Source organism: Megachile rotundata, chromosome 4, assembly GCF_050947335.1.
Source record: "Megachile rotundata isolate GNS110a chromosome 4, iyMegRotu1, whole genome shotgun sequence".
NCBI classification, from domain to species: Eukaryota; Metazoa; Arthropoda; class Insecta; order Hymenoptera; family Megachilidae; genus Megachile; species Megachile rotundata.
This window is the reverse complement of record NC_134986.1, coordinates 13944608-13971834: the sequence shown is the minus strand read 5'-3', so window position 1 is coordinate 13971834 and position 27227 is coordinate 13944608. Positions and strand designations below refer to the sequence as shown.

At 37.3% G+C, this 27227-nt stretch overlaps 1 protein-coding gene across 12 annotated transcripts in view; it reads right to left on the bottom strand.

Annotated features, from left to right (window-relative positions):
• Positions 1–27227, bottom strand: part of ttk (zinc finger and BTB domain-containing protein ttk) — a 66781-nt gene that overhangs the window by 15065 nt on the left and 24489 nt on the right. For 6 of the 12 annotated variants that reach the window (XM_012286986.2, XM_012286985.2, XM_012286988.2 and 3 more), the window contains exons 4-5: positions 26848–26907; positions 52–10125 (exon numbers count right to left, since the gene is read on the bottom strand). In XM_012286986.2, coding sequence (XP_012142376.1) covers positions 9419–10125; positions 26848–26907 — 767 coding nt within the window. In that variant the 3' untranslated portion in view covers positions 52–9418. Of the gene's footprint in view, positions 1–51; positions 10126–11269; positions 21831–26847; positions 26908–27227 lie in introns of those variants that run through there. The other 6 variants (XR_013037798.1, XR_013037799.1, XM_076530407.1 and 3 more) reach the window with 2 other exon arrangements.

Below are 27227 nucleotides of genomic sequence, written 5' to 3'. Positions count from 1 at the left end.
CAAAATAAAATTGTTATTTGTAAGATAAAGATAATAAATTCGTTGAAATAATAAATTGTTATGTTTTCTTTATTTCAAATAAAATATGCCCAAGCTTGTTAAAAAATGCGTGATCGTGCACATGGTGACAAGATGTACCCACGCAATAAGGGGTGGTTGTTTCAGAAACAGAATCTCTCGAGGGTTGTTATGTTTCTCTGATTTGCTTTAATGGAGGTTGCACTAATCGATACAAGAAATAAACGGTCGGATAGACTATTGCAATGTATATCACAAAGAGTTACAAAGAAACTACAATTAGATAAAAACAAATAAAAATAATAATAGTTATTTTAGATTGTTATCGTTCTTATCGCCACCAGGCACCAAATATTCTAGGTACATACGTGTGGCGCCGTACATTCAGAGACAAACAATGTACAGCCGACGATAATGTGCGAACGTGCAACTTTTCCTTTCTTTATTGTAATTACTCTCTGTTATTATAATTGCATATAACGTTCATACTCGTATTTTTTTCTGCGTGGTTCCGTCTGAACGCGCTACCCACCCTCTGAACAGGGCGAACGTACAATATACTATAATAATATAATATAACATAGTATTTCTATATAATATATAATAGAATTTTTTTTCTTCCGCAACGGTTTATATCTCTTAATAGTTCACGCAATTATCGTCCCTATTGCAAAAACCTACGTCAACGTATCTCTCGTGGTCGGTGTTCTGCAAGAATGTATGCCTGCGTGTAACCGCTTCTTTCTTCTATCGAAACAATAGTGTGCTGTGCGATGCTTCCATTGTTGTTCGGTGCAAATAAAAGTGCCAGTACTCGTATCCTATATATTATATATATTATATGTATGTATATGCGGTGTATATTGCTAATTAATAAACATATAACGGTGACCGTAAAATTGGCTAAAACACGCTTGCATCATCTTCGCTGGATCACAGCGTTTTCTTTAAAATTACTGTAAGTAAGAATAATACAGGTGGACACATCACTAACGTAGACCTCTTTCGTTTGTTCCCGGGTCAACTTTGCGAATTCACCCACGAATACATTCGCAAGCATCTTGTTCTACCATTTGTTTCTTGGCTCTTGGATTGGTCGATTACATGGTTTTATATGTGAACTGTAAATGTACACATTTATAAATATTTTCGAGCTTGCCAATGTACCCTTGGTTTCTGAACGTGCAACGCCACGAATTCGTAATATTACGGATCGTATGATTGTTCTGGCGACAGATTCTTGTTTCTTAATTTTTAGATTGCTCCAGGAATACTATTCGTATTAAGATGCGTCTAGTGAGGTGTGCTAATTTAGTTTGTGCCAATAGATGTATGATACGCAATTTGAGTGTAAATATTATCAAAATATTAATTTCATTAATATCCGCAGCAACCTTCAACTTTGTGGTTCATCTTCGCATAAAATCACATTTTATCAAAATGTATCCATCAAGGTTTAATAAATGCGAAATAGTATTATAAAATAATTTTACACAGCATTATAAAATAATTTTATAATCTCTTAGACGCAGCTTAAGACAAATAGAAGCTTCAATCATAATATATTCGTATAAATATATAAACCTGTTCGTCAGAACACCATGCGATACACATACATACATATATATCTTCTATCAACGAATAAACGTGGGGAAACATATAAAGTGAAGGCAGCGCATTATGTCGCAAGCTGTATAGCATTTAACGCTCGAATAAAATATATCTGTATTATGAATACAATAACCGTATCATTTTTGCATCTCTATGGGGTTATCTCACTTTTTGCATCACCCCCCTCTTCTAACGTGTTACCGTGGTTTCCTTTTTTTTTTAAAGCCTAACGCATCTTATCGCGCTAAGTTATACCCGACGTGTTACAGTTAAAATTAAGAAATAAAATAATAAACGCTACTCGACGACAATAGCAATAGTAGTAATATATAATATATATATAATATTTGTAACTATTACAATAGCAGTATAAAACTAAAACGTAAGAAGTAAGGTAATGTTGTCGCAATGCATGGAAAGTGAAGAAAAGAAGAGTAACACGACCGTTTCTTTCCTTTCTTTTTTTAAATTGCTTTTTTGCACACGTCATTAAAATTAGGAATTTGTAATTCTTTTTTTTTTCGTTTTTTTTCTTGTTTTGTTTTTTTCAAGACTCGTCAGTGTCGTGCTCATTCGAACGATGCAACTCTATCTTTTCTAAAGTATATATATTTATATAAATTCTCTCTGTTATAACGAATCACGCACGCTCATATTTTTCTTCTCTTTTCTCACATATCGATCACATAAACATCGATCACCAATCATTAACGCAGCACCGACGTTAGCTGACGGACCCTGGGCTTATGAAATTCAAACTTGTAAATTTTCGAATTTAGATATTTTTACATTTGCAAATTCTCAAAATCACAAATTATAATATTTAGAAAATCAGAAATTTAGAAATTTCCAAATTGAAGGTTTAGAAATTCCTCAAAGTAGTTTTTAAACTTGAAAATTGTATAAATTACAAATTCTCAAATTTAGAAATTAAAAAATGTGTGAAATAAAAATTTTTGCCACCGGGTTCCATAAAGTCTAGCGTCGGTACTGATCTAAAGTTTCAATCAAGCAAAAGTTAATGCGCGATATGCTCCCATGAAAGGTCGTTAAACTTCCGTCGCAAATGCCTTGAAAAATTGAAGTCGAACGGAAACAGAAGTGATCGATAATCTAATACATAATTCCAGCGGATATGTATGTGTGTGCGCGTGTGTTGATACCATTATTAATATCAAAGTAAAAGTTACGTTCTCTACGATAATAACAACGATTAGTTGGACGCAAGAGAAAGGATTGTGCGAGAATACAATGTCTGCGCTTCGGCCAACGTGTCGTTTTCACTTATTGTTAATTTATTCAACACATTGCCAATATTTCCTATTTTTATATCTCTATGTAATTAGAAATAATTACGTTCTTTGCTTTATTGATTTAGGTGCTCTTGAATCAATACACTAATTTTATGAAAAATGATTCTCAAGTGTAATGATAAAATCTATTACTGTTATGGTTTTATGCTTTTTATATATAAAATGTTTAAGACATTTTACAACGTTGTATAATTATCAATAAACAAATTATAATTAACGATAAATAGAAATAAGATAAGGTAATAATATAAAAATTGTTAATTAACAGATGATGCATAATAATCCTTTTAAACTATTGACAACATGTAAAGGAAACTTCAGATAATATATCGTCAACATTTTAAGGTTCTTAACATTTTAATGTAGATAATATATTCTTCATTATTAACAAATATTGAGAATCCTAAAAGTATACTGATCTATAGTTTGAAGTGTTTAAAGACCACCTATGAATGTTTCAATTAAAAAAAAATTCTTATTCTTGTTATAATTAGAACGTAAAATGAGAGATTCTGAAGTTCATTTGACCAATTACAAAATAGAAGATTTTCCTCGAATGGCAATGTGTTAAATATTGAATTTAAAAAAACATCACACGCAGATGCACATTCCCTCTCACGTGATAGACCTCTCTTTACATATATGTATATGTATATATATAATATATTTTCTTTTTTAAATAGCTCTTTGACAACCATCATCATTCTGACATACATGCATTCCATCCACGCTCATTTTCACACGACCCTCTCACGCGTACAACACCGATTCGGAAGACCAAAATACTGCTTTCCGTTCGGTATTCGTTCGAATAATCTCGTTAGAATTATTGTTTAACACGTTCTCACTAGCGATGAAAATTATATATTTCTAGAAAGTTGATTGTCTCTGTAACAATTGATATATCATAAACCGTACAATAAAAATTATTGTAACTTGTTTTACAAATTCTTTAATCTAGTCTCAATTTTTTTTTCATTATAAAGTACCACTATAATAAGTTTAAGATATGTATCTTTCATTACGGTATAAAAAGTTAACTGGACATCATAATAAGGCACATTAAAAATCAGTTATCAAGTAATTATCCAATTAGTCAGTTCTCAAGTTACAGGTTATTTTATTAATATTAATATAATTCTATTTAATTTTTCATACACGTTTGAAAACTGGTTACTGTCTCATGAACTGGATCAAAGATATTAATACATTGAATGCCATAATAAGAAAAGCACATGCAATATGATATAATAATTACACTTTGACGTCCACATATATTGCATAGAATATCAAATCTTTACAACTTCATGTTCCTTTATGTAATATAAAGTTATTCGTAAATAATTACGATGAGATTTTATCAAACAAGTTCACTTTTCAATAACAGCAGTGAAAATTACAGTTGTTTAATTATAATTCTCGGCGTAGTGATAAACGTGTCAAACAAAATAGAAACGAGAATCGGACAGAGTTCGTTGCTATCGGAGACTCGACGTGTAAGTATTAAATGTTATTTCTAATAAATTCGTAGAACAAAGTTAGTTAATCCGTGTAATATCAGGGCTCGACGCCTGCTACCACAGTTTTTTTCAAACCGCTTTGTTTTTTATTGCTAAATGTACGAATCGTTAAGCTCATTTACGTCGGGAAATAAAGTAAAAGAGAAATGCTTTAGCGTCAAATAATTCATAATCAAACGAGATGTACATATGTACGCTAGGCTGCGACGTAGACTTCCTTTGGTTGATCGTAAGAATTGAGGTCATTGACGTAACTTGGATTTTGGAAGACTGAGGACTAGTCTTAGATCACGCGTTACATTGCTAGGCGTTGTATAAATATACAGTTACATTACCACGAGTTGAATATCTATGCGTTATAGTGTTGCGAGTCGAATATCTACGCGGTAGATTGCCACGCGTCGAATATCTACACGATAGATCGCCACGCGTCGAATACCTACGTGTTACATCGCCACGCGTCGAATACTTACGCGTTAGATGGCCACGCGTCGAATACCTACGCGTTAAATGGCCACGCGTTGAATATCTACGCGTTAGATCACCACGCATCGAATATCTACGCGTCACATCGCCACGCGTCGAATATCTACGCGTTACATCGCCACGTGTCGAATATCTACGCGTTACATCGCCCCATGTAGAATACCTATGCGTTAGATCGCCATGCGTTACATCGCCACGCGTGGAATACCTACGCGTTAGGTCGCCACGTGTTACAGTACCACGCATTGAACACCTATGCGTTAGATCGCCACGCGTTACAGTGCCACGCATCGAATATCTACGCGTTACATTGCCACGCGTAGAATAGCTACGCGTTAGATCGCCATGCGTTACATCGCCACGCGTGGAATACCTTCGCGTTAGGTCGCCACGTGTTACAGTACCACGCATTGAACACCTATACGTTAGATCGCCACGCGTTACAGTGCCACGCATCGAATACCTACGCATTAGATCATCACACGTTACACAGCAACGCGTCGAGTATCTACGCGCTAGATCATCACGCATTACAGTGCCACGCGATACAACGCCACGCATCGAATACCTTAGATCATCACACGTTACATTGCTAAGAGTCTAATACCAACTTGTCAGATCACCACGCATCAAATAGCTATTCATTGCCATATATTATACTGTTACATCGAATTGTATGGTCTCGCAATATATCACCACGCGTTATCGCAACCTAATCTGCATTCTACAGAAAACTGACCCTAGCCGGTACTAGTTACGTCAATGGTAGGAGTAACCTATTTCAGTAAAAAACGTAGGAAAATAAACTTCCTTTCAATTAAAGGAAATATACATCGCAACCAGGTGTACATGGTGTTCTTGACTTACATAATTGTCTGATCGATCAATTTGAAAAGCGGTTTTGCGTAACTGCGTTATTGTTTTCCATTGTATCATCGAACAAACACATGGACAGAAGAAAAGGCGTTTGTTCTCACGAACGGATCGGAAAACTTCGTTTGCATCGGTTCTAATACGACCGTGTGAACGGCGTGTTCGAAAATTATGTGTGATTTTCCGTGTAATTCGTCTTGAACTCTATGTACGTCTACATCGCGGTGTCCCAACACCGAAATAATAAGAAAAAGAAAAATGAGAAAACGTGTTAACAATTATGTTATCAAATAATAGATTTCTTTCAGGTTTTTAAACGAACGAATGAACGAAAAAAAGTATAATATAATATAATATAATAATATAATAATTAATAAATCAAAGAGAAAAACAAACGGTCCAGACCCGAACTAACTTGAGGGGTCATTTAATATATACTATGTCTGTATACATATATAACTTTTTCTCTATAACTTGTCTGTGTTTGCCTGTGCATCATTAACTTATATACCTAGCAATAATAACCAATTTTATCGGTGCTTGTCCATAGCTAAAAGTTAATAAATTCTTATCAAACAATATATATATATATATATATATAATAATAATAATATTAATAGCAATAAATTGTAACGGTGATAATAAAAATAATATTGTTTGCTGCATTAATAGTAGTGCGAGTAATGGTAAATCAATAATGATAATAGTAATAATAATTAATAATTGGTAATAACTATAATACACTTTCCCAGAAAACCTGTACATTTACCGAGGCTGCTATGCAGTATAATTCGTGTTTCTCTCTCTCTCTCTCTCTCTCTCTCTCTCTCACGCTCGCTCTCTTTTTCTTTGTCTCTCTAGTTAGGCACTATCTAACAAACTCCACGAGTCTTTCGCGCTCGCAGTGAATCTATAAACTCTGTGATAAATATACATTTTCGTCTTCTCTCCGCCATTTTTTATACACTTCTACTAATACGCTTCGCTACGCACCATTGGAATCGAATCTGTGTTGGAAGGCTTACGTAAAACGAAAAAAAAAGGACGATCTTGACTAAAAAAAACTCTGCACGTTTAAGAAATTTGGAAGAACGTCTTCCCTTTTTATCATACGATATGCATGTAGTTGCTCGTATGTTCGTTTGTAAAAAGAAAATGTAAGTAGAAACCGACGTGTACGTTCTCTTAAAAAATACGTGGTCTGTGATGACATCGGTAAATAAAAAAAATGACTGCTCGTGACTATGCAGAGTTTTGTGCAGTCGCGGAAGGGACTGTGTTAGATGCAAAATTTGGAAGTACGTAAAAAGAAGAGAGAACGTAATATTCGTAACCAACGTTTCACATATAGATTGCTGAAATTGTCTGTTTAAAAAAAAAAGAAAAAAATGAAAAACAAAAAACATCATGCGCGTTAAAGCATTGAAATATATATTTTTGTTAAAGCTAATCGCGTTGTGATCTAGAACAGTGGTGGGCAGATTTAGTGCCCTTGGGAGAGCTAGGGCACTGGTGGACATTTCCAAATATTCATGTACAGAAATTTGATAATTTAGAAAGTTAGAATTTGGTGATTTAATGATCACAAATTTTAAATTTCCTAAGTTCAATTTTTCAAGTATAGAAATTGCAAAATTTTCAGATTGAGGTTTCTATCCAGTGTTCGTTACTTGTCCATCAACGCCCCTAGCTCCTAACTGCCCATCACTGATCCACAAAAACAGAAGTGTACTCGCGACTATATCCTGTTAGTCCCATTAGTCGTATTGCTTACGTTACATAGTTTTATTAAAAACGTCCAAGAAGAAGACCGATTTATTCCGTAAATACGCATTCTTCGACGAAGAGTAGCCTAAAAAAAAGAAGGCACGAAGAAAGCTCGTCAGCATCGCAAGGAATATAATCCCTTAAAGTATTTCCCCGACATCATTGAATTTTGACTCTTAAAACATATAACGAGAAAATTGGAATTAATGCAGACTACGCCCGCGTAAAATACTGCGACGATTCATCGTTATTATTTCCGTTAAAAAAGCTCAGTTTCCGGTTACGCGGGCCCGACACGTTACGAACTTTCAGCATTGTGAAACAATGGTTCACGCACATCACATCGTACATAACGCAAACGTAGAGCGGTCGAGTGTGTCTCTCGTTCAAAATGTTCAAAAATGGTTTCCACGTCACTTATGTGCTCACGTCCGTACGCAAAACAAACCGTTACACAACCGAGAACGAAAAAAACGCGCGAAAAGAAAATGGCCCGCTAGCGAAGGAGACAACAAGCGGAAACGCGTCGATCGGCCACAAGCATCCGCGCGCTATTGCACAGTTCAAGGATCATAATATAATACTAATGTACACAGGAGCACTACTCGAGTAGTCACGAGTTTTTACAACAGATTATATTTCTCTTTCTCTGTCAGTTCGTGTCTTCTCCGCGCGATCACTCGATATCGTCCTGCTGCAAGCAAGTGTTTGCATCCGATCGGTCGCGTGGTGTACTCCTCCACTGGCACGGCACCATCGTCTTCATCTTACCGGCCATTCGATAACATTCGCTCGGTTAAACGACTAAATCGATCGATATCGCGCCTTTAATACCAGATTTGCAAGTCGAACGTCGCGGGGGTGAGATGGGCTGCGCGATTGGTCCGCAATATGTAGACAGTACTACAACAATTTGCGAAGTAGGATTCATTCGGACAATGACGAGTGTAGGGACAAACCCCTGCTACTAATTATATTCTACTAATACAAAATTTAGAAGCTTGATGACATAGCTTGCTGATAGTATAGTCTCCTACTAATATAAATCTGATAGCTTGTTGATGACATGAGTTGTTATTAATATAAACTTGATAGATCGCTGATGACATAGTCTGTTACTAATATAGGCTTGACAGTTTCCTGATGACATAGGATGTTACAAATATAAGCTTGACAGCTTGCCACTAATATAAATCTGATAGCTTATTGATGACATAACTTGTTATTAATTTAAACTTGATAGATTGCTGATGACATAGTCTGTAATTAATATAAGCTTGACAGCTTGTCGATGATATAGGATGCTACTAATATAAGCTTGACAGCTTGCTACTAACATAAAATTGATAGCTGATGACAGCTTTCTACTAATATTTTGAACAAAAATCACAATTTTCTACATCTTCAAATTTTGCAAGTAGCATGGTGATTTCCCTACACCGTCATCACCCGGATGAAATCATACATCGCTCTTGTGGAAACCAACCAAACCGCGCATGGGTCTGCACAGACCCCGACCGTATCTATCCGCTCGTAACTCCGTATACGACCACGCCGCATAGCGGGGTGACTAGACTAGGCCGACGCTGAGAAGACGACGGTATAAACGGAAGGTGATTCTAATCAAACGCGGCCCCGCCTGAACACGGACATCTTCGAGGAAGCCGCGTGTTTAATCATGGTCCTCGGTACGGAACCTCGAACGTTTCTCTGTGGACCGGTGTTGATGTCCGTTGTCCGTTGTCCGTCGTTCTGTTCGTCCGTGGTCGCCGTGCTGGTCGTTCTTCGTGTTGGACCGATCACCACCCCACCTCGCCCTCGCGCCGCCCGCTAAGGCGAGAGAAAAAAGCCGAACGGCACGACGCAGTCCTTCGGCATGAAACAATCGTGCACCGTCTTCATGTGGTTCTTCATCTTGTCGGGCCTGGAGAACTCCTTGCCGCAGACCGGGCATGGGAACACCTTCCTCTGGTGGCCCTCGTGGTAGAGGAAAGCGTGTCTCTGGAAGCTGTATTTGTTCTTGAACGTCTTCTGGATGTCGAGCTTCGCGCACTCGGTACACTGATACACGCCCTCGGATATCGAGGCGTAACGAAAGAGATTCAACCCGCGGACGGACATCTCCGTTAGCTGTTCCGCGGGATCTTGCGAGTGCGAGGTCGCGCGACGTCGCATGCGTCTCTTGGGCACTTGTCGGCCCGGCGGGGCGGACATAGTGCCCACCTGGTGACCGCTCGTCGACGACGAGTTCGTCGTGGGAGCCGGGCTGCTGCTGCTGCTACTGCCCCCGCTGTTCTGAGCGTTGTTCCTGCCAGTCGCCGGCGATGCCGACGAACTTCTCGTGGATGCCGTGGTGGTCGTCGTCCCCGAGTTGGACGCGGACGTCGACGAACTCGTGGTGGTCGTCAACGAGTTGCTGCCCGTCGATCGAGAGCCGGATGTCTCCGTACTCGATTGATTCGACGAACCCGTGCCCTGGTTTCTTGCCTTCTCTTTCCACGTCTCGCCGTCGGATTTCGCGTTCCCCGATGAATACTCTGCGGAAAGATGTGGATCAGTAATGTTGCTCAAGTTTTGGTAAGGTGATAATGGTACGATATGTAATTTGTGTTGCGGGTGGCTACGGGATGACCGTGTGAATATCGCATGCACAATGCAAGCTAATATCGAAATTGACATTATGTACTTTGATGGTGGAGATTTAGAGTGAAGATTCTCTGGGGAATGGCGATATACATAGAGAAAGGAGGACTTGATCAATGCAGAATGGGGACTATAAAAATTTGCAGAGTGAATATGAAATTTCTGAACTTGGAGATTTAGAGGAATGTACTGAAATCTCCAAGTTTTTCAATTCTTAAATTGGTGAATCAAGAAATTGTCAAAATTTAAAAGTTTATAGCCTCCTGTCTCTACATCGCCACTTTCCCTAAGAAGACAACATCCGTACAATATATCTACTTATCTAAAATATCAGCGTACTGTAATGCGTGCAAACAGAAAAAATCGAATTACGCGAGCCATAAATCAGATTTACGACCCGGCTAATAAAGCGATCAAATGATCTGTACAACACAAATAAAATTCGAATAAACACCTGTAAACAAAAGTTCAATGTGAAGAAACATAAATATAACTACCCTATTTTAAATCGTGGAGCAACGCGATTGGATCAAGGATCTAGGAATGGGGTTCTATGTTGTACGAAAATAAAAATTTCCGCGCAGACGAAACAAAAACAAAACAATGTATGATCGTACCATTCCATTTCTTTCTTTTCGTTTGAAATAAGGTTCGCGCGCGACAAGAAGTCTTACGTACTTGTTGCTACAGATGTACCACGTGTAATCGATAAATCGATACCGAGGACTCCACACTGATATTCTTTGTTAATCGTCCTGTGTGCCAACTTGAAAAAAATGGTGACCGTAGGACGATCGTACACGTTGCTTTTACGTTCTGTGACATCGAATGATTTTGTTTCTTGCAAATCAAAACGATGCACATCGATGAGAGAAACGACGTGGCTTTTGATGAATAGAATTTTTTTTATAAACTTGTATAATGTCAGTCGTTTCTCCCGACGATAAGAAACACGGAAAGATTAAAAATAAAAGAACGAAGTAACACGAGTTTTACAGCCAGCAGGCTCGTGAAAATTAAAGTTAAATGCAACGAACAAACCATGTACATATATATATATTTATCTTTTTGTTCTTCTCCAAATGTTTTCACTTTTCTTCGTCGTCCGGACAGTAAAAATAATAAATCAACAATACGCGTACGCAACATGCAAAACAAAAGTCCATAAAAAATAATAATAATCGCCGACATCCTGTCGCGGTCGCTTTCTCGAGCAAACGATCAACGATGAGAATCGTTCTTCTATTTTCCATTCGATCAGTATCGAAACTTTTGTAATTGCTCGAGCAAGCCACTGCGTAGGAATCTTAACATCTAAAAGATCGTCTCGTTGTCTCCGGCAATCGTTTCCTCGCCGATATTTCTCGACAAAATGATCGACGACGAGACAACGAGTGCGGATGGCCAACAAGACGCATCCACGATCGCTAAAACGAAACTAAATAAAAGTAATTTTTGGCTAAGAGTAACGGTGCTTCGTGGTGAGTGCGGGAATTCTCGAATTTGGTGTGTGTGTTTGTGTGGGAGGGATGTATCGGATGTTCCAAGTGACTAAACGAGAAATTTCTACGTGAACACGAGTGTGGAACGTAACGAGATTGATTATGGAGGTCTCGGACGATTAAGTCCAACATCCGAATTACTCTCGTTGCAAAATAAAAATGAGAGCGTATACGATTTCAAAACGTATATTTAATGACCGTACAGTAATTTTGAAACCGTACAAGCCCCCATAATTTATCTTTTCTTTTGATAGCAGTCAAGATAATTTACGTGCTTAACTTAAGTGGGACACCTTGCAACAGGCTGAGTCAACAAGGAGTAACATTTAAAATAACTCTGATTACCTACTGATTATATTAAAAGACCATTTAAATGATATGTAGCATTTTAAGGAACTTTATAAATGGATGCAGTTTATCCACATTTCACTTTTTTTGAGAAAAGGATCTCAAGGTCTTTCTTTCTGAAAAGAAGGTTATAGCTGTAAATTCAACAAACTATAACCTTCATTTGACCTTAGATCTTAAATTGACTCTATCTCTTAAAATAACTTAGAAGAAATATAAAATTGTATCCAAATGTGACTCAAAATGATACACGTTTAAGACGTGATTTAATTCAGTCAGCAGGTAAAATTATTTTAAATGTTCATTTTTTTAATTCTCATATTTCAGGATTTTCAATGTTCATTGATAATACTAAAATATGGCATTATTGGAGTATATTGGCAATATGCAAGTATGAGATGCTGGCAATGCCGATCGTCCGAGATCTCCAGATCGATAGAAAGAACGCTACAAACAATCGTGTGACAATTTATGGTTCTCGAAGTAACTTATGGCACTTTGATGACGAATCATCCATCGAAAGAATCACCGAAAATCACTGTCTGTACATTAATTCAGAGGCGTAACTAGAGTGTAGGGTAGGGTTGAAGCCAAAAAATGTGGGAAATTAATAATTTGAAGATTGGAAAATCTCTAGCAATCCTTTTCTCTGTGCTACCACTTTTCTCAGTAGAATTCGTTTTCTCTAGAATTTTTCGTCTTGATTTTTCCTAGAAAAGCTACTTGTGTCAAATACCGTATCAGAGTGTAGAATGACCTACCCTTAAAAAGCGCTAGTTACGTCAATGGATCCACGTTCCACATACGTGCGAACAATAATAACGCATAATAAACGAAACGACGAAAAACGCAACGGAACAGAAAATCAAACAAAACTTCTCTACTGAATTGCGGTGCGCTGTTAGTCGTTTATGGTAATTACCTTTCTGTTCGAGTTTTCGATTCGATTAGAGTCCGCTACGTTCCTCGACAAGCGTGTACATCATACATTTAGCAGACGATCCAGTTCACTAATTTCTAATCGTTACAACGCACGATTTGCATATATTTTCACGAGGATATTCACTTCGTAATCCAGCATCGGTACACGCTCGTTCGCCATACAGAGTTTTCCGACACTTTTTCCAACGCAATATTTTCCTTCGTTAACGAAATGAAAAAGCGCGAAAACGATCGTCGACAAACAAAAAAAAAAAGAATAAAGGAGAACGACTTTCGTGAAGTCGTGAACGAAAACGGAATCTGGTGTACGTACGAAATTAAAAAGTAACAGACGATGAAATTTACTAGATTGTTATTGCCAACTAGATGGTTAATGGGTGAGAAAAGCTTCGTACAAGAGATTTGGTCGGCTTTCGTACTAATTTAAAAAGGTAAAACTCGGATATTCCACGCAATCGTTATCACAAGGAGAAACAATTTGACAATTCGGTTCAAATCGGTTCAAACAACAGAAGTGGATACGCTAACGTTTCTCGACAAACCGCTGAACATTTTTCGCTCGTTCTTCGCTTCTTCGATGCGCTTTATTTGTACGTTCGATAATTAACATGCTGTCTGCCACACGTTCATTACAATCGTTTTTCGATTTCATCGATTATTTTAGTGTTTCGAGTCTTGCCTTTTTGTTATTTCATTGCGGTGATTTTGTGGGGGTGATCGATGATGTTTCATGGCAGTCAACCTGTTAGCGGACGACTTTTCGAGATGCGCTTCTCTGTGAACCCTTAACCCTTTGGTTGCTGTCTACAATTCACAAAATTTTATAATCTGGTCTTGTACAATCTTTTTATCAACGCAGAAAATTTTGTAGTAGGTTTCTTTCATATAAAAACATTTTTGGGCTAAAAATACAATGAATGTATTAAACCTAGAACTTGAATTTTGAACCAAAGGGTTAGCAGCATCGTACAATCATTTCATAAAATTTCTCATCGATCATTCGCGTCGATTATCGAATCAGTTCAGGCAGTCGTCAACGAATCTCGCAAAATCGAGCGGAAACGTGGCGCATCCTCGATTTCCGGCTCGCGAGGATGCGTCGCGTGACGCAAGAAAAAAAGAAAACGGACACGCGAATGTATATGAGAGACAAAAATTCGGTAGAGTACAGCGACACTTAAAAATCCTTCAAATTACAATCTATTGAACACCGTTCTGTATTTTTTTTTTATTATCGATAGTCATAATCAAACAATCAGTGCATATAAAATATACTAAGTCTACCCAGCGTCAGAAAAGACTCGTCTTCTCTAAAAAGTTGCCTATAAAATTTCATTTCTTGCTTTTTTGTTTATTATTTTTTTTTTTTTCATTTTTATTTATTTATTTTACTTCACTCCCTTTTACGCTTGTTTCACGACAAGGTCTCGCTTATTTGGCACTAGATCCGCGCGCGATCATGCAGGCGCGCCATTTTGTTTGTTTGTATGTTTTTTTTGTTTTATTTTCTTTTAAAAAAGGGGATATACACACGCGCGTCAGCGCGCCATACGATCGCATCTGCTTCTTCGATAACAATTTATTTTTATTTTATTCTGCTCTTTCTTCTTTTTCTCTCTCTCTCTCTCTTTTATCATCTCTCTCCCTCTCGCTCTCGCTCGCTCTCTCCCTCTCTTTTCATCGTCGTTATTTTATGTCGCTTAAAAAGGCACCAAATCGGGGATTACACCGCTACAATATTATTGGATCCCACTGAAGTACGTTAATTCAACGTGTATATATAAAGTTAAAAGTCAACCACGTATCTCGTTTGCGTTTCTTCTTTCATTTCTTTCTTTCTTTTTTTTTTTCGTTTTCTTTTTTCTTCATTTACTCTCGTTTTCTGACGCATCATCTCATAAAACTGCAACGACGTTAATAGGTATTATCAACTAGCACTAAAATATATTCGATATAACTTTTGTTTATATATATATATAATATATATAATAATAATGATAATAATAATAATCGTAATAATAATATTAATAATAATAATCGCAATAATAATATTAATAATAATCATCGCAATAATAATAATATATGTATATATATATATGTACCATCTTCACGCCGAGTCGAGCGTTTTTTTCTTTTGTATATGTATTTCTCTCTCTCTCTCTCTCGCGCTCTCTCTCGCTCTCGCTCTCTCTCTGTATACGTGTCTGTTGTGTACATAATGCGTGTAATTTATTTGCGATAATAAACTATGATTCTTTTCTTTCTTTAATATATATATATATATATGTTTATGTATACATATATATATTTAAATTCAATATATATATATTAAAATCTATCCGATAGTACAGTCTGCTTTTTAAGCCTCGTAATTTACCTCTTTTACTCTTTCTATTCTTCTTTCACGGTGTGATCTCTTGCAAGAGCGATTAATGTCGATAACACGTGAAAAAGAACTTAGAATAATCGGTATTGACTGGTGACCCCTTTCGGAGAAAGGGGACGAATTAAAAAAAAAAGAAGAAGAAGAAGAAAGGAAGAAGAAAGAAAAGACGACGACGACGAGAATCGCTCGTGGGTCGCCATTGCAAGAGCCACGTATAAATATAATATAATCTATGTAAAATTTTCTTATTCTTTCTTTTCTCATACACTTCCCCTTGGTACCCACCCGCAATGTCCGTAGACTTATAAATTAATTAAAATATATTCAACACGAAACTCATCAACGAGACCTCTGCGATCCTAACCGCGATTAGCGTGAGAAATTCGTCTCTACTTGTAATTTATCTAAACGGGGACGAGACAGCTGCGGATACGTCGGTAGAAATTTTCGATGCAGATAATTATTTGTATTTTTGTCCGAAATCGATTCACTTGTCGAAAACACGCAAGCACGGAGATACTCCTCGTTGCAAGAAATTTCCTAATAACGCTTCAACATTACTTTTTTTTTTCTTCTTCATCACTATGAACACTTTTTACAATTTGAACACTAAATTTTGTACGAATACAAGGATTTCAATATCATTTAGATGTTTAATCCTTAAAGAACACCACCCCCCGCAACACCGAACCACCCTCCGCTCTACCTAACGCACGTTTCACTGATTGGCAACATGAATTTCCATAATTTTTTTTATTTTTCTTTTTACAACCTTACGTCTAAAAGTTTAACAACATTAAAAAGGCAACGAACGTGAGCGAATGTTGTACGAATAAAATTTTCGTAGCGATCTACACGAAGATCTTTTGCTAGATTTCAACAATTTTATTAGGTATCAGTTTACCCTGATCACGAGCCTTAAGATACCATAAAGAAATTCGATGTAACTAGAGTATCATAATTTCACTTGCTTCAATATTTTTAGTTTTGCTCTTCGACGTTCTGCAGCTGTCATCAATGCAAACGGGGTTTGAAGGTGGATGTTCACGACGAATACGCGAGTAAGATATTCAACAGAACATATATATATATTATGCGAGAAATAAAATTTCAACGAAAAAAAAAAGAGAAAAACAAACAGACGGTCAACAAAAGATCAGCTCAAGAGAGTTTCGCGTCTTTCGAGCGATTTCTCACGTAAAAGTCGACTAGGGTAAACTAACGCTTCATTCCTTACGGACGAATAAAATTGGATTTTCACCCCCCGAGCTACCACGGAAAGCCATCTCTGAAAGGGTATTCCAAACTAGTTTCAAACTAAAAATCTAATCGTCGAAACAATACAACTTATCTCGAAAATATGGCAATTCGTTTGTTTTCTTTATATTTTGTTTTTTAGACCTGCGGTGGGCATTGGGTGCCTGACACTTCACGGCCATTTTGTTTGATTTTTAATCATTAGCTGTTAGATGAAAAATTTTCCAACCCTTAAAGATTTTAACCCTTGAAATTTAAAATTGCAATTACTTGGAAATCTTTGGAAATTTAGAAATGTGGAGATTTTAGGATTTATAACATTTAGAGTTTGGATTTTAGAAATTCGGAATCTTAGACATATAACAATATCAAATTTTCTGACGTTTAAATTTGAGAATTTTAGTAACTTCAAAATTTGCAAGTTTGTTAAACTGGAATTATAAAATTTACAAAAGAAATTTGGAATTATGAGAATGTACATTAGTAAATAGATTCATATCTGGTTAATTATAAAATGTAGAAATGCCCGTGTAACGTGTCCTGGCACATTAGCCCACCATAGGTTTAGGCAATCCGAGAAGCTCTATTCCATAAGACCATCGACACGCGTTATTCATTCGATTTTCCCTACAAATCTCAACTCCCTCGTCTGCCATCTAAAATTGAGTTAGTCTTAGCCTCTCAGTGATTATCAAATGTGAGTGTATTACTTTAATTATTATTTTCTTTCCTCTTTGCTTAATAATCGATATATATATAAGCTGTTTAGCCGCTGCCTCTTTGCACTTTTTCTTTCCTTATTTTCTCTCTCGCGCTCTCTCTCTCTCTCCCTAATATGTGTATACATATATATATCTCTATATCAACTATCAGTTTATACTCGCTATATTTTTTCACGTCTTGCTTCCATTTTGGACGGGCTTTTGCGTTAACCCATCGCGAACACGATTTCACCGAGACCGGCCAGCGACCGCCATTTTCCCTAATTTCAACGAAGAAAAAGAAGAAAGTTTTCACCCACCGAAAAAATAATCCGCCGTTATTAGCCGGCGGATACTCTTTGGTCCATGATAGTTTATAAAATTTTATTTCCTTTTACGAATAATTGACCTGAGAGCTTATATCGATCTGCGAATCAGCGGCACGGTCCATCATCACGAAATACTTTAAAAAAAAAAAAGAAAAAGAAGAGAAAAACAAAATAGAAGTTTTCGCTTTTTTCCTTAGTTCTGCTTCGTTTCTCTATCGTGTTTCGTTTTCTTTTCTTCTTTTTCGCCTATTAACTTCTCTCTTTCTAATAATCATTGCTGCCTGTCTAACTAATAAATGTATCCCTCCTCTAGCTTTCTAAAAAGTACGCGTTTCGTTAGCGCGTACGGATATGCGTCCGATAATTATCTTTAGTCTCGTCGCTCCGTTATTTCTTACAAACTAGAATCTTGTATTATTATTTTTTTTGTTGTTTTGTTTAATCTTTGCAACGCTGCTAGATATCTCTTGAATAACGAACGAACAACACTGGTCAATCGTGGGCGATCGAACGAGACCGTAAAGATTGTCACTCGTCGTGTCATCCCCGGTCTCGCCTCCCTTCTCTCTCCCCCCTCTCTCGTTTTCTATTTCTATCCGTTTTGAAAACACCCACGCGATTAAAATAACAACGAAGGTCTCCGTTACGATTAATAATTAATTAATAGGTAGCAGTAATAATATTTATAATAATTATTATTAATATAGCCTCTAGTCGTCTAAATGTCTATGCCCAACTAGTGAAAAAATTTGTATATAAATCGTTTTTTTTATTTTTCGCTTCCTCTCCGATTCATGCGTGTCGTTCATGATTCTACCAACGAATTCTATGAACGAAGATTCGACTAGAGAGGATTCGACGAAAGTGTAAAGTGCAAAATATAGTAAACTACGATCGTATTTTTAGTGCTGTCTCTCACGACTAAGCCTAGATACCATCACTGTAGCCGTATCCCTTTTGAACAACGAGTCATCATAGAAACACGACAATCCGTTTAAAATCAATTTCACGATTGAATACATACTTCGTTTATGTATACGTGAGACGCTTAAAAACTGGCAACAACTAAGACAAGGATATATTTTTAACAACGATAAATTTCTACGACCCTGGATACGCACATCCTTGTCTTACGTGTTCTTTAGAACTGAATATGTACAAGAGAAAACGAATAAAAAAATGATAATCATGTATATGATTATAAAACTACGATAAATTGCAATAGCTTGCAAGTTTATGTAACAAAACCATCGGTTCACCCCGAAGGGTGTCATCCCCTCTCGGGAATAGTAATATATAGCTTTTTTTATCCACTAGACGAACGCTGGCGTAACTAGACTGACACTAGTCGTCCCCCAAATAATCAGTGAGAGTGTAGAATTTAAATTTTAGAAATTTAGACATTTTTTATATAATTGATTTTCAAATTTAAAACTCCTAAAATTATATATCATTAGAATTTCCTAAAATTCCAAAATCTTCAAATTTCCAACAACTCAAACTCAAAAGTCCTAAATCTGTAAATTCCTAAAATTCCACAATCTCACATAAACCCCTAATTTCGAAATTTCAAAAAGCCACTTAGTCCAACTTATGTACCTCTAAGACTATTACAAAATCTAGGGTCCTAGTTACGCCAACGTATCCTAATTGAAACGGTAAAAATATAAAGGTACATGATTCCAAAAGTGGGTAACATACATTATAATTCATCCACGTGATAACAATTAATAAACGTACATACATCCGGAGTCCAGTCACACTGGACCCAATGCACGAAATCTGGTTATTTTTCATTTTGTTCAATCGAGTACGGTACAGTACGATATGGCGTTAAGTTACTACTAAAGTGCCTTCAGTCTATCCAATGTCAGTACTATCTTGTATTTGGTGTCGTTAAAACCGTTCCTCTGCAGTCTTTCAAGAAATTGCATGCCCCCGTTCCGTTTGAAATTTCCCCGTTTTTTTTTTTCGGACTGTGGTTCTTTTTCTCTCCCCGCCCCCTTCCCCCATCCCCCATTCACCTCCGCGGACTTCACCTATCAACTTTGCTCCCTTATTTACGCTATTTTATTTTATATTAACTTCGAATCAGGCTCGACAGCTCGACACAACAGCACAACGGCTCAACAACATGGCGAACGGTCATCGTACCCATTATATATTGCATTTACTCAGTCTACGTGGTTCCCTTATTTTTCTATCGTGTGTGCATGTACCGCGTTCTTGCCTCTATTTTAAACGTTTATTTATGGTACGTACGTATGGTATGCATGTATTCGAACGTATTCGAATGACACATGCGACACACGCGTTTGATTCTCTCCGTTAAACGTATTTTATAATAGTCGCACAAATAGTAAATATACTTCTTTGTTGATTTGGACTCGCAACTGTTATTTTCTTCTTTAAATCCGCGATTCGTCTCGCTTTGTATATTTCTGTTACCCCGTTGTCGCAGAACTATGTTGAGACGACTAAACGAGTACACACCGGTTCGATCATATACGTATATATAGATATATATATATAAACTCTTTGTAATGCGCATAGATAGCTTCCTTTCTGTTTTTTTTTTTAGCTTTTTTCTCTCCTCTCCTTTTCCTTTCGTTTCCTCCATTTTGTATAACATCCGCGACTCCCTTAGAGGGAAGGAACGCGGTAAAGCTCGTTTGTTTTTCGTATTTCTTTTGTAACTTAATGCCCGGGCTCGCGCGTTTCAACGCGATTAGAAAAAAATCGTTCCTCGAACTAGGGAGCTTTCCAGCTCGCGCACGCTGCAACGAAAAGCGCGGAACTTTCGAACGAATCAAGAGAAAACGAGTGGTACAGCCTCGAGACGCGGTTCGATATCGCGGCCTACGGATATTGGACCGCCGTTATAACAAGAGGTAATTGTCGCATACGATTTGCGTTTGATTTTACTAGCTGCTACTTTGTTTCATTTTCCGTGTTTACTTTTTAATATCATACACATGACCGTTCGTTAATATAATTCCGTCGTGAAACGGGGAAACCGTAATTGAGCTGCAGCAGGCACGTGGTCCGCGATTAAAACGTTTCCGTACTAACGGATCTTATTATTGCTTAACACGCTTATCCTCTTTTTATCCTCTATCGAACGTTGAACGTATAAAAGAACGAATATATTAACTATCTATGTATCAACGTTTAAAACTTGTACACTTGTGTCTAGCTCCCTCGACCCCACCCCCTCTAAATGGCCCTCTAAACCCGACACCCTGACTCTTACGACTTGTTCTCTCTTCTTTCGTTCGAAAACGTGTATAGCCCTTTGCAGCCACGAGCCTGACCGGAAAGCCCGACGACACGCACGCCGACGATTTCCGCCTCTTTCGTGGCCGGACGTTCCTCAACTCTCACCGCGTAGAAATCGATCAACGATTTTGTTCAACAATTATCGATAACCGTGCCCGTTTATACGTGACGAACCGTGTGTTCGGTTTTAGGTTCGTTGTCCCGTTTTTGTTCAGGAGACAGAATGGTGAAGAGCGAAGGAACGTAGCCTCGGAATAGAGGACGACTCAGACGAGGACGACTCGGATGAGGTCTACCGCTGTTGACCCATACTGCTGTTGCCACTGCTGCTCAGACTCATGTGCGGCTTAAGGCTGTGTATGATCTTCACGTGGGCGACCATGTTATCTTTCCGCGTGAACTCCTTGAAACAAACCGGACAAGGATAGTACTTGACGTTAGGCTTGTGTGAGGTGACGTAGTGCCGGCAGAAATTGCTGATGTGTGTGTAGGTACGATGGCATACGGTACACCGGTATACGTCGCCCTCCTTCACGCAGAAGTCCCGCACCGAACCCTCCGTTCTCTCGTTTTCGACCTTAAACGATCCCTCGAAGTCGCTCTGACTGATCTCCGACTCACCGGCGACCAGATTAAATATGGCACTGCTCAAATTGTCTTTCGACACGGACTTTTGCTCCGACTCCGAGTCGGAGTATTGCTGCGAGTCGTCCATCATGGACGACGCGGTGGTGGCCGACGACGTTTTCCCCTGAAGAGACGACGCGCTGTACTCCTTGCGAAAGCAACGCTCGAAGTTGATGCGAATGTGAGTCGGTGACTGCGAGCCACCACCACTAGACGTCTCCTCCGAGTCTGAAAAGAACAAAGCTCTATCCTTTAAACAGTTCTCTACGTCCATATTTATCTACTTTATTATATTTTCTTACGTACATCACGGCGGAAATAAAAATTGCATCAATTCTAATAGCGAGCAAAATTTGCTCTTGTTTTTTATTTTAATGGTGCTTGCTTTTATCAAGTAACTTTAGAGAATTGATTTTCGTTACTGACAACATTTAGTGGAGATTCTTTTAAGATAGTCCTATTTATTGTATGCAATTGGTAAATAATTATGCTGTGCTACAATTTATGATTTCTTAAGTTGTAACATTATTATGTCTCTTACAGGGATACGTGAATATTCCAAATTTCTTGAATGATACTTCCCAAAGTTTCAACATTAACAAGTCAAATGTTGAAATTTGAAATCTAAGAAACTAATCAGTTGGAATGTGTCAATAAATATTATGCAAGATAATTTCGTTCACTATTAGAAATTCTGAATAATAAAAAACAATTGTTTCTATATCTCATTCCACCGTAATATACGTACGTGTTGGGTGAGGCATCTAAAGCAGGCCAAATAGTTTACCTATTTTTGACGATACTCAAAAATACGTAAGATCAATATTACTTGGTATTATGGATGACATAATTCAATATTTAACCATCTTCATACCGGTGTACGCAGAAATGACAGGCAACTATCTTTTTAAAGGAAACATCTTTTTTGCAGAATATCGATTGTAAGCAATTTGAAAGAAATATTAGAGTGCAATATTAGAAAGATAAAAAATCAATAGTGATTTGTTCTTATACTCTAATAATTTCTAAATGCTTAAAATCGTCCTACGAAGAATATATTTCCTTTGTAAAAATGAAACTGGTTTTCATCTTCTTTGCACCTTCGATAAAGAAGTTATTAACATTGCATTATGTTTTTTTACAAATGAAGCAAATATGAAGCCATTTGCTATCATGGCACCGATTTAAGTGCCCCACCCTGTATATACTATACTTAATTATAGTACAGTCAAGCCTCCATATCCACGAAGGGTTGTTGCCAAAAGAAAAAAGTACACATGTACCATGTAACGCATATTACCATTTTAACGTTGACATCCTCTAAAAAATTGTAATTTACAATGATGAAGTATTAAACTCTCGATTAAATTTTTAAACAAGAGTCCAAGTTAACTTAGTGTCACTAAGTTTGAGTCTCGAATCGCGGATACGGAGTCTCGACTGCATATTTCTATTAACTGTAGATTCTTAAGTATGTAAAATCCATTCGTTATAGCAATAATAATAATAATAATGTGTATAAAATAATGTACTGATAATAACGTATATCTATATTTGTGGGGGGAAGCAAGAGGAAGGGTAGAGCCAGCAAAAAAGAGTCACCGTATTCGAACCGGCTGTCCGTCAACTCTGTCCCATGTAAAGTGTTTTAATGCCGCACCCGCTTTTCCGTGTCCCCACCCTGTTCTTCGTCGTCATTCCCTCTTCAGATTCTTTCGCTCTCACGCACGCTTTCGCTACTCTGCACGGCTGTTGATCGCGGCTTTGCCTCGATCCCGTACGGCTCCGATGAGGACCGTTACGGCCCTGTTTGGTTCGCCATACCACCAACAGCATTTCACCGACTCAACGAAGCCTTTCTTTCTTTCAAATGGATATACACCGTACATTCACCCTACGCGTACTCTCTGTCTCTCTATCTCTTTCTCTCTCTCCCTCTCTCTCTTGTCATTCACCCTCTTTCACCCCTCGCCAATCTTACAATATTCAACAGCGTTCACCCGGACTGCCACGCAAAAACACACGCACACGTTCGTTACAAACACGAATGTGAATTGTTAATGAACCATGTACACACACAAACAATAAAAAAAAAAAATGAAAAATAAAATAAAATAAACGATAACAAACAAACAAACCCTCCCCTTTAGAAATCGTCCGTGCGTCCCGTCAGAAAGTCTAAAATCGTGATCCATCTTTAAACGGGAAGACGATCCATCGAGATCGAGGGACGCTCGAGATGAAGCAAACGTTTTTTTTTATTTTTTAACATGTCTCAGCTTCGATGCGATTTTACACATTTTTTTTATTTTTTATTTTTTTTTTTTTTGACTAGTTATTTAATCCGCTTTTCGCTTCTGTTACACATCAGATTATATTATTCTTTTATATTATTCGACTTTCTCTTATTTTATATGTATGGTTTTAGATTCTGGCATTTCGGAACGGTTTCATTTTTTGAGCGGCTGGCCTCCCCTAGTTCCCTCGCTTCCCCCGCGCAAAGGTAATCTCTCAGAGATCGAATGGTGACTCAGATTAATCTCAACTCACCTGCGCAAAGAGAACAAAGCAACACGGTTTTCACGGTCACTACCGAACGATCATCGTATGTTCGACATCTTCGAAGCACTCGCGTCCGTGCGTGCGTACGTTAGTACGGTTAACTTCTATTCTTTTATTATTCTTTTCATCGAATTATTTCTCTGTTCTGTTTCTCTTCTGGTATGCCCACAAAGAACGGTCGATGTTGTTCGTTTCTCTTTTATTCTTCTGTCTCTCGATCTTTTCTTTCTCGCTCGTTCTTTGCGTTTTCTTTTATCAAAAATTTGCTCTTTTTCTCCGTACTGTCTGTTTCGCTCGTTTTTCATCCTGTTCGTGTTTTCTCTCGTTTCTTGTTTCTTCCACGGAAAAGTCTCGATTTCTTTCCGCTAGGCAACGAGAAGAACGCAAGAGAAGGCGGAAGCGATAAACCTGCCGACGTTCGTTGTCCGTTAACTACGCACGCTTCGTGTATCTGTTTTTTTTTTCGTTTAATTTTTGTCGTTCTTTCGCAAACTTATTTTCTTTCATTGCACCGCGGTCTGTCATCACTCGGGGAACGTAACTGCGTTCGCAACTTCCTCGCAACGAACGAACGTGGAAAAAAAACCAGTTAACCAGCGTTTTGAAATAAAAATCAGAAAAAAAAAGTAAGCACCGCTAAAAGCTGGCTCCACCCCCTCCTTTTACCAAGTGGCCAATGGCAGCGAAGCGTTTCTCATTCGTGCGGGGATGATGTGTAAATATGTATAGAATGGGGTTGAAAGGGTAAGTAAAAAAGTGATAGATAAATAGAAACATATATATATGTATGTATATATATATACATATACACATAAATGTATGTATATATTTAAAGACAAAATGGAGAATGAGAGTAAGAAGAAGGAACGAGGCGCTGCGCATTGGCCGAGCATATAAAATTACATGGGTATGTATATATAAAATACATATTGTCCTTTTAAACGAGAATCTGGTGGGTGGTAGGTTAGAATTTTTTTGGAGGCTACAGCATTCGAAAAGGGAAGTAGTAGTAGTAGTAGTAAATAGTAGTAGTAATAGTAGTAGTAGTAGTAATCTTGTGTGTTTGTTGGCACATTTTTTTTTATATTTTTTTATTTTTTTTTTTTATTTTTTGGTTCCGCTCAAACGTCTCGTCGGTTCAGATGAGCATACAACTCCTCAACGAGACGACGGCTTCCTTTTCTCTCTCGTACACTCTGATTTCTTTCGTATTACTTATTTTCTGTTTTCGATTTTTTTTTACTGTTTTTTTGGTTTGACTTTTTTGGTACTTTATTTTCGACTTTGTGTCACGGGTCAACGCGCGTGACTCAAGCAGAGGGTTTCTCGTTTTCTAAAGCTCGCAACAAAACACACTGCGCATCGTGTTTCGATTTACTTCGCCACGGCTTTTAACCGTGCCGAAAGATTCGTTTCAGGTTGCATGGAAAAAAAGGAAACGGTTCTTTTTTTTTTTTGTATTTCTCTCTAAACAATAGGTCGACTTTAGAAACTCGCGACACGTATCGAACCTCCGGGAGCTTATTCGCTCGCTCCAAACGTAAATCACGTTTTTTTTTCGTTTTTTGATTCTTTTTTTACGCGGCGAGATTTGTTGACCTTAATTTCATGTAAGGATGCTAGCTCAGGCGACGTCCTCGAGTTAACATCTTAACGAATCGTGTCCGTCAACAAATTCGTCGACTCCGGTTAATTTTTCTTTAAGTGTACTTTGAGTCTACGATCAAAAAAAGATAACCTTCTCGGAAAACGTTGCCGCGATACTGCGTTTCGAATTGCCGCAGTCGCGCAACCACGAACAAGGTAAAATTAACGGACGAGAATTTCTGAAAAATTAAATTCATTAGCACATCGTAAAGCAGTTCGGTAATTTTTCTCCAGATCTAATGGTAATTTCATAATGATACCCTGATGAAATAAATATGTACATATAACTGATATTAAAGTTAACGATATGAACATCAGAAAGGTTCGAGTATCGAATCTTTTATCCTAACTACCGTCGATCGACCTCGACGAATCGTGGTGGAAAAAGTCCAATCGGTTTTTTATTCTCATGTGAGAATTAATCACTTAAAGTAACGATAAGGTTACATTTATGCAAACATAGGTATGTTATTCTAAGGTTCATTTTAAAATGATATTTTGTAGAGATACTGGTAAATTAAGGGTGTGCAAAAATTTATTTTAGTATTTAAAAATATTTTTTTAGAGAATTTTTTGTTAGTGTAATTTGGTGAGGATTAGGAAACTACCCTATATATAATAAAAGTGTAGAAATCATCCAAACTTCTAAATTTCAAAACCACCTGCTAAATAACACATACATGGCAATATAACAAGAGTCCACTATAAATAGAACCACACTTAAAATTGTTGTACACCCTTAACATACAATTCCATAATTCAAAACTAAATATTTATTATTGAACCTCATTGTCCAGAATTAAATATAACTCCATATTTTGAAGTAACTTTATAGTGTCTAATTAACCACTATTTAATTTTAAACTTGTCTGGTTTAATTCCTGATAGTGTTAAATCTGCTTAAGCTAATACTTATCGAAGATATTAAAGATGCAGCCTACATCGTGTTATTTCGATTACGCGTATACGTTACGAAATGATGATTAAAAGTGGAGCAAATTGTTAATCGTGTAAAGCTGACAATGGTATCTCTTACCTTGCTTGAAACCTTCGCTCCCTTGCCTACTGTGCGGCCGCGCGAACGTCTCGTCAGAGCCTGCAAAACAAATTGAATCGATTAGATCGATCGATAATCTTGTCAATTATAATGGATTATATAAAAATAAGTAATGAGTGGAGTTAATTATTTTTTGTCGAAAACAGGTAGAATATTCTACACTGTTACGTGAGTTTTTTGATTTGGTAATGCAAGTGACTTGCTTCTGATTATCTTGATGTGACGCATGCAAAATACGTTCTACATATGTATTTTTTAAATATCTGAGCATACGAATCTACTGAACTTTAAATTTTCAAATCTCTAAATTTCAAAAAGGAGTGAATGACATCACCATGTTTCTAGAAAGAGTTACAGCA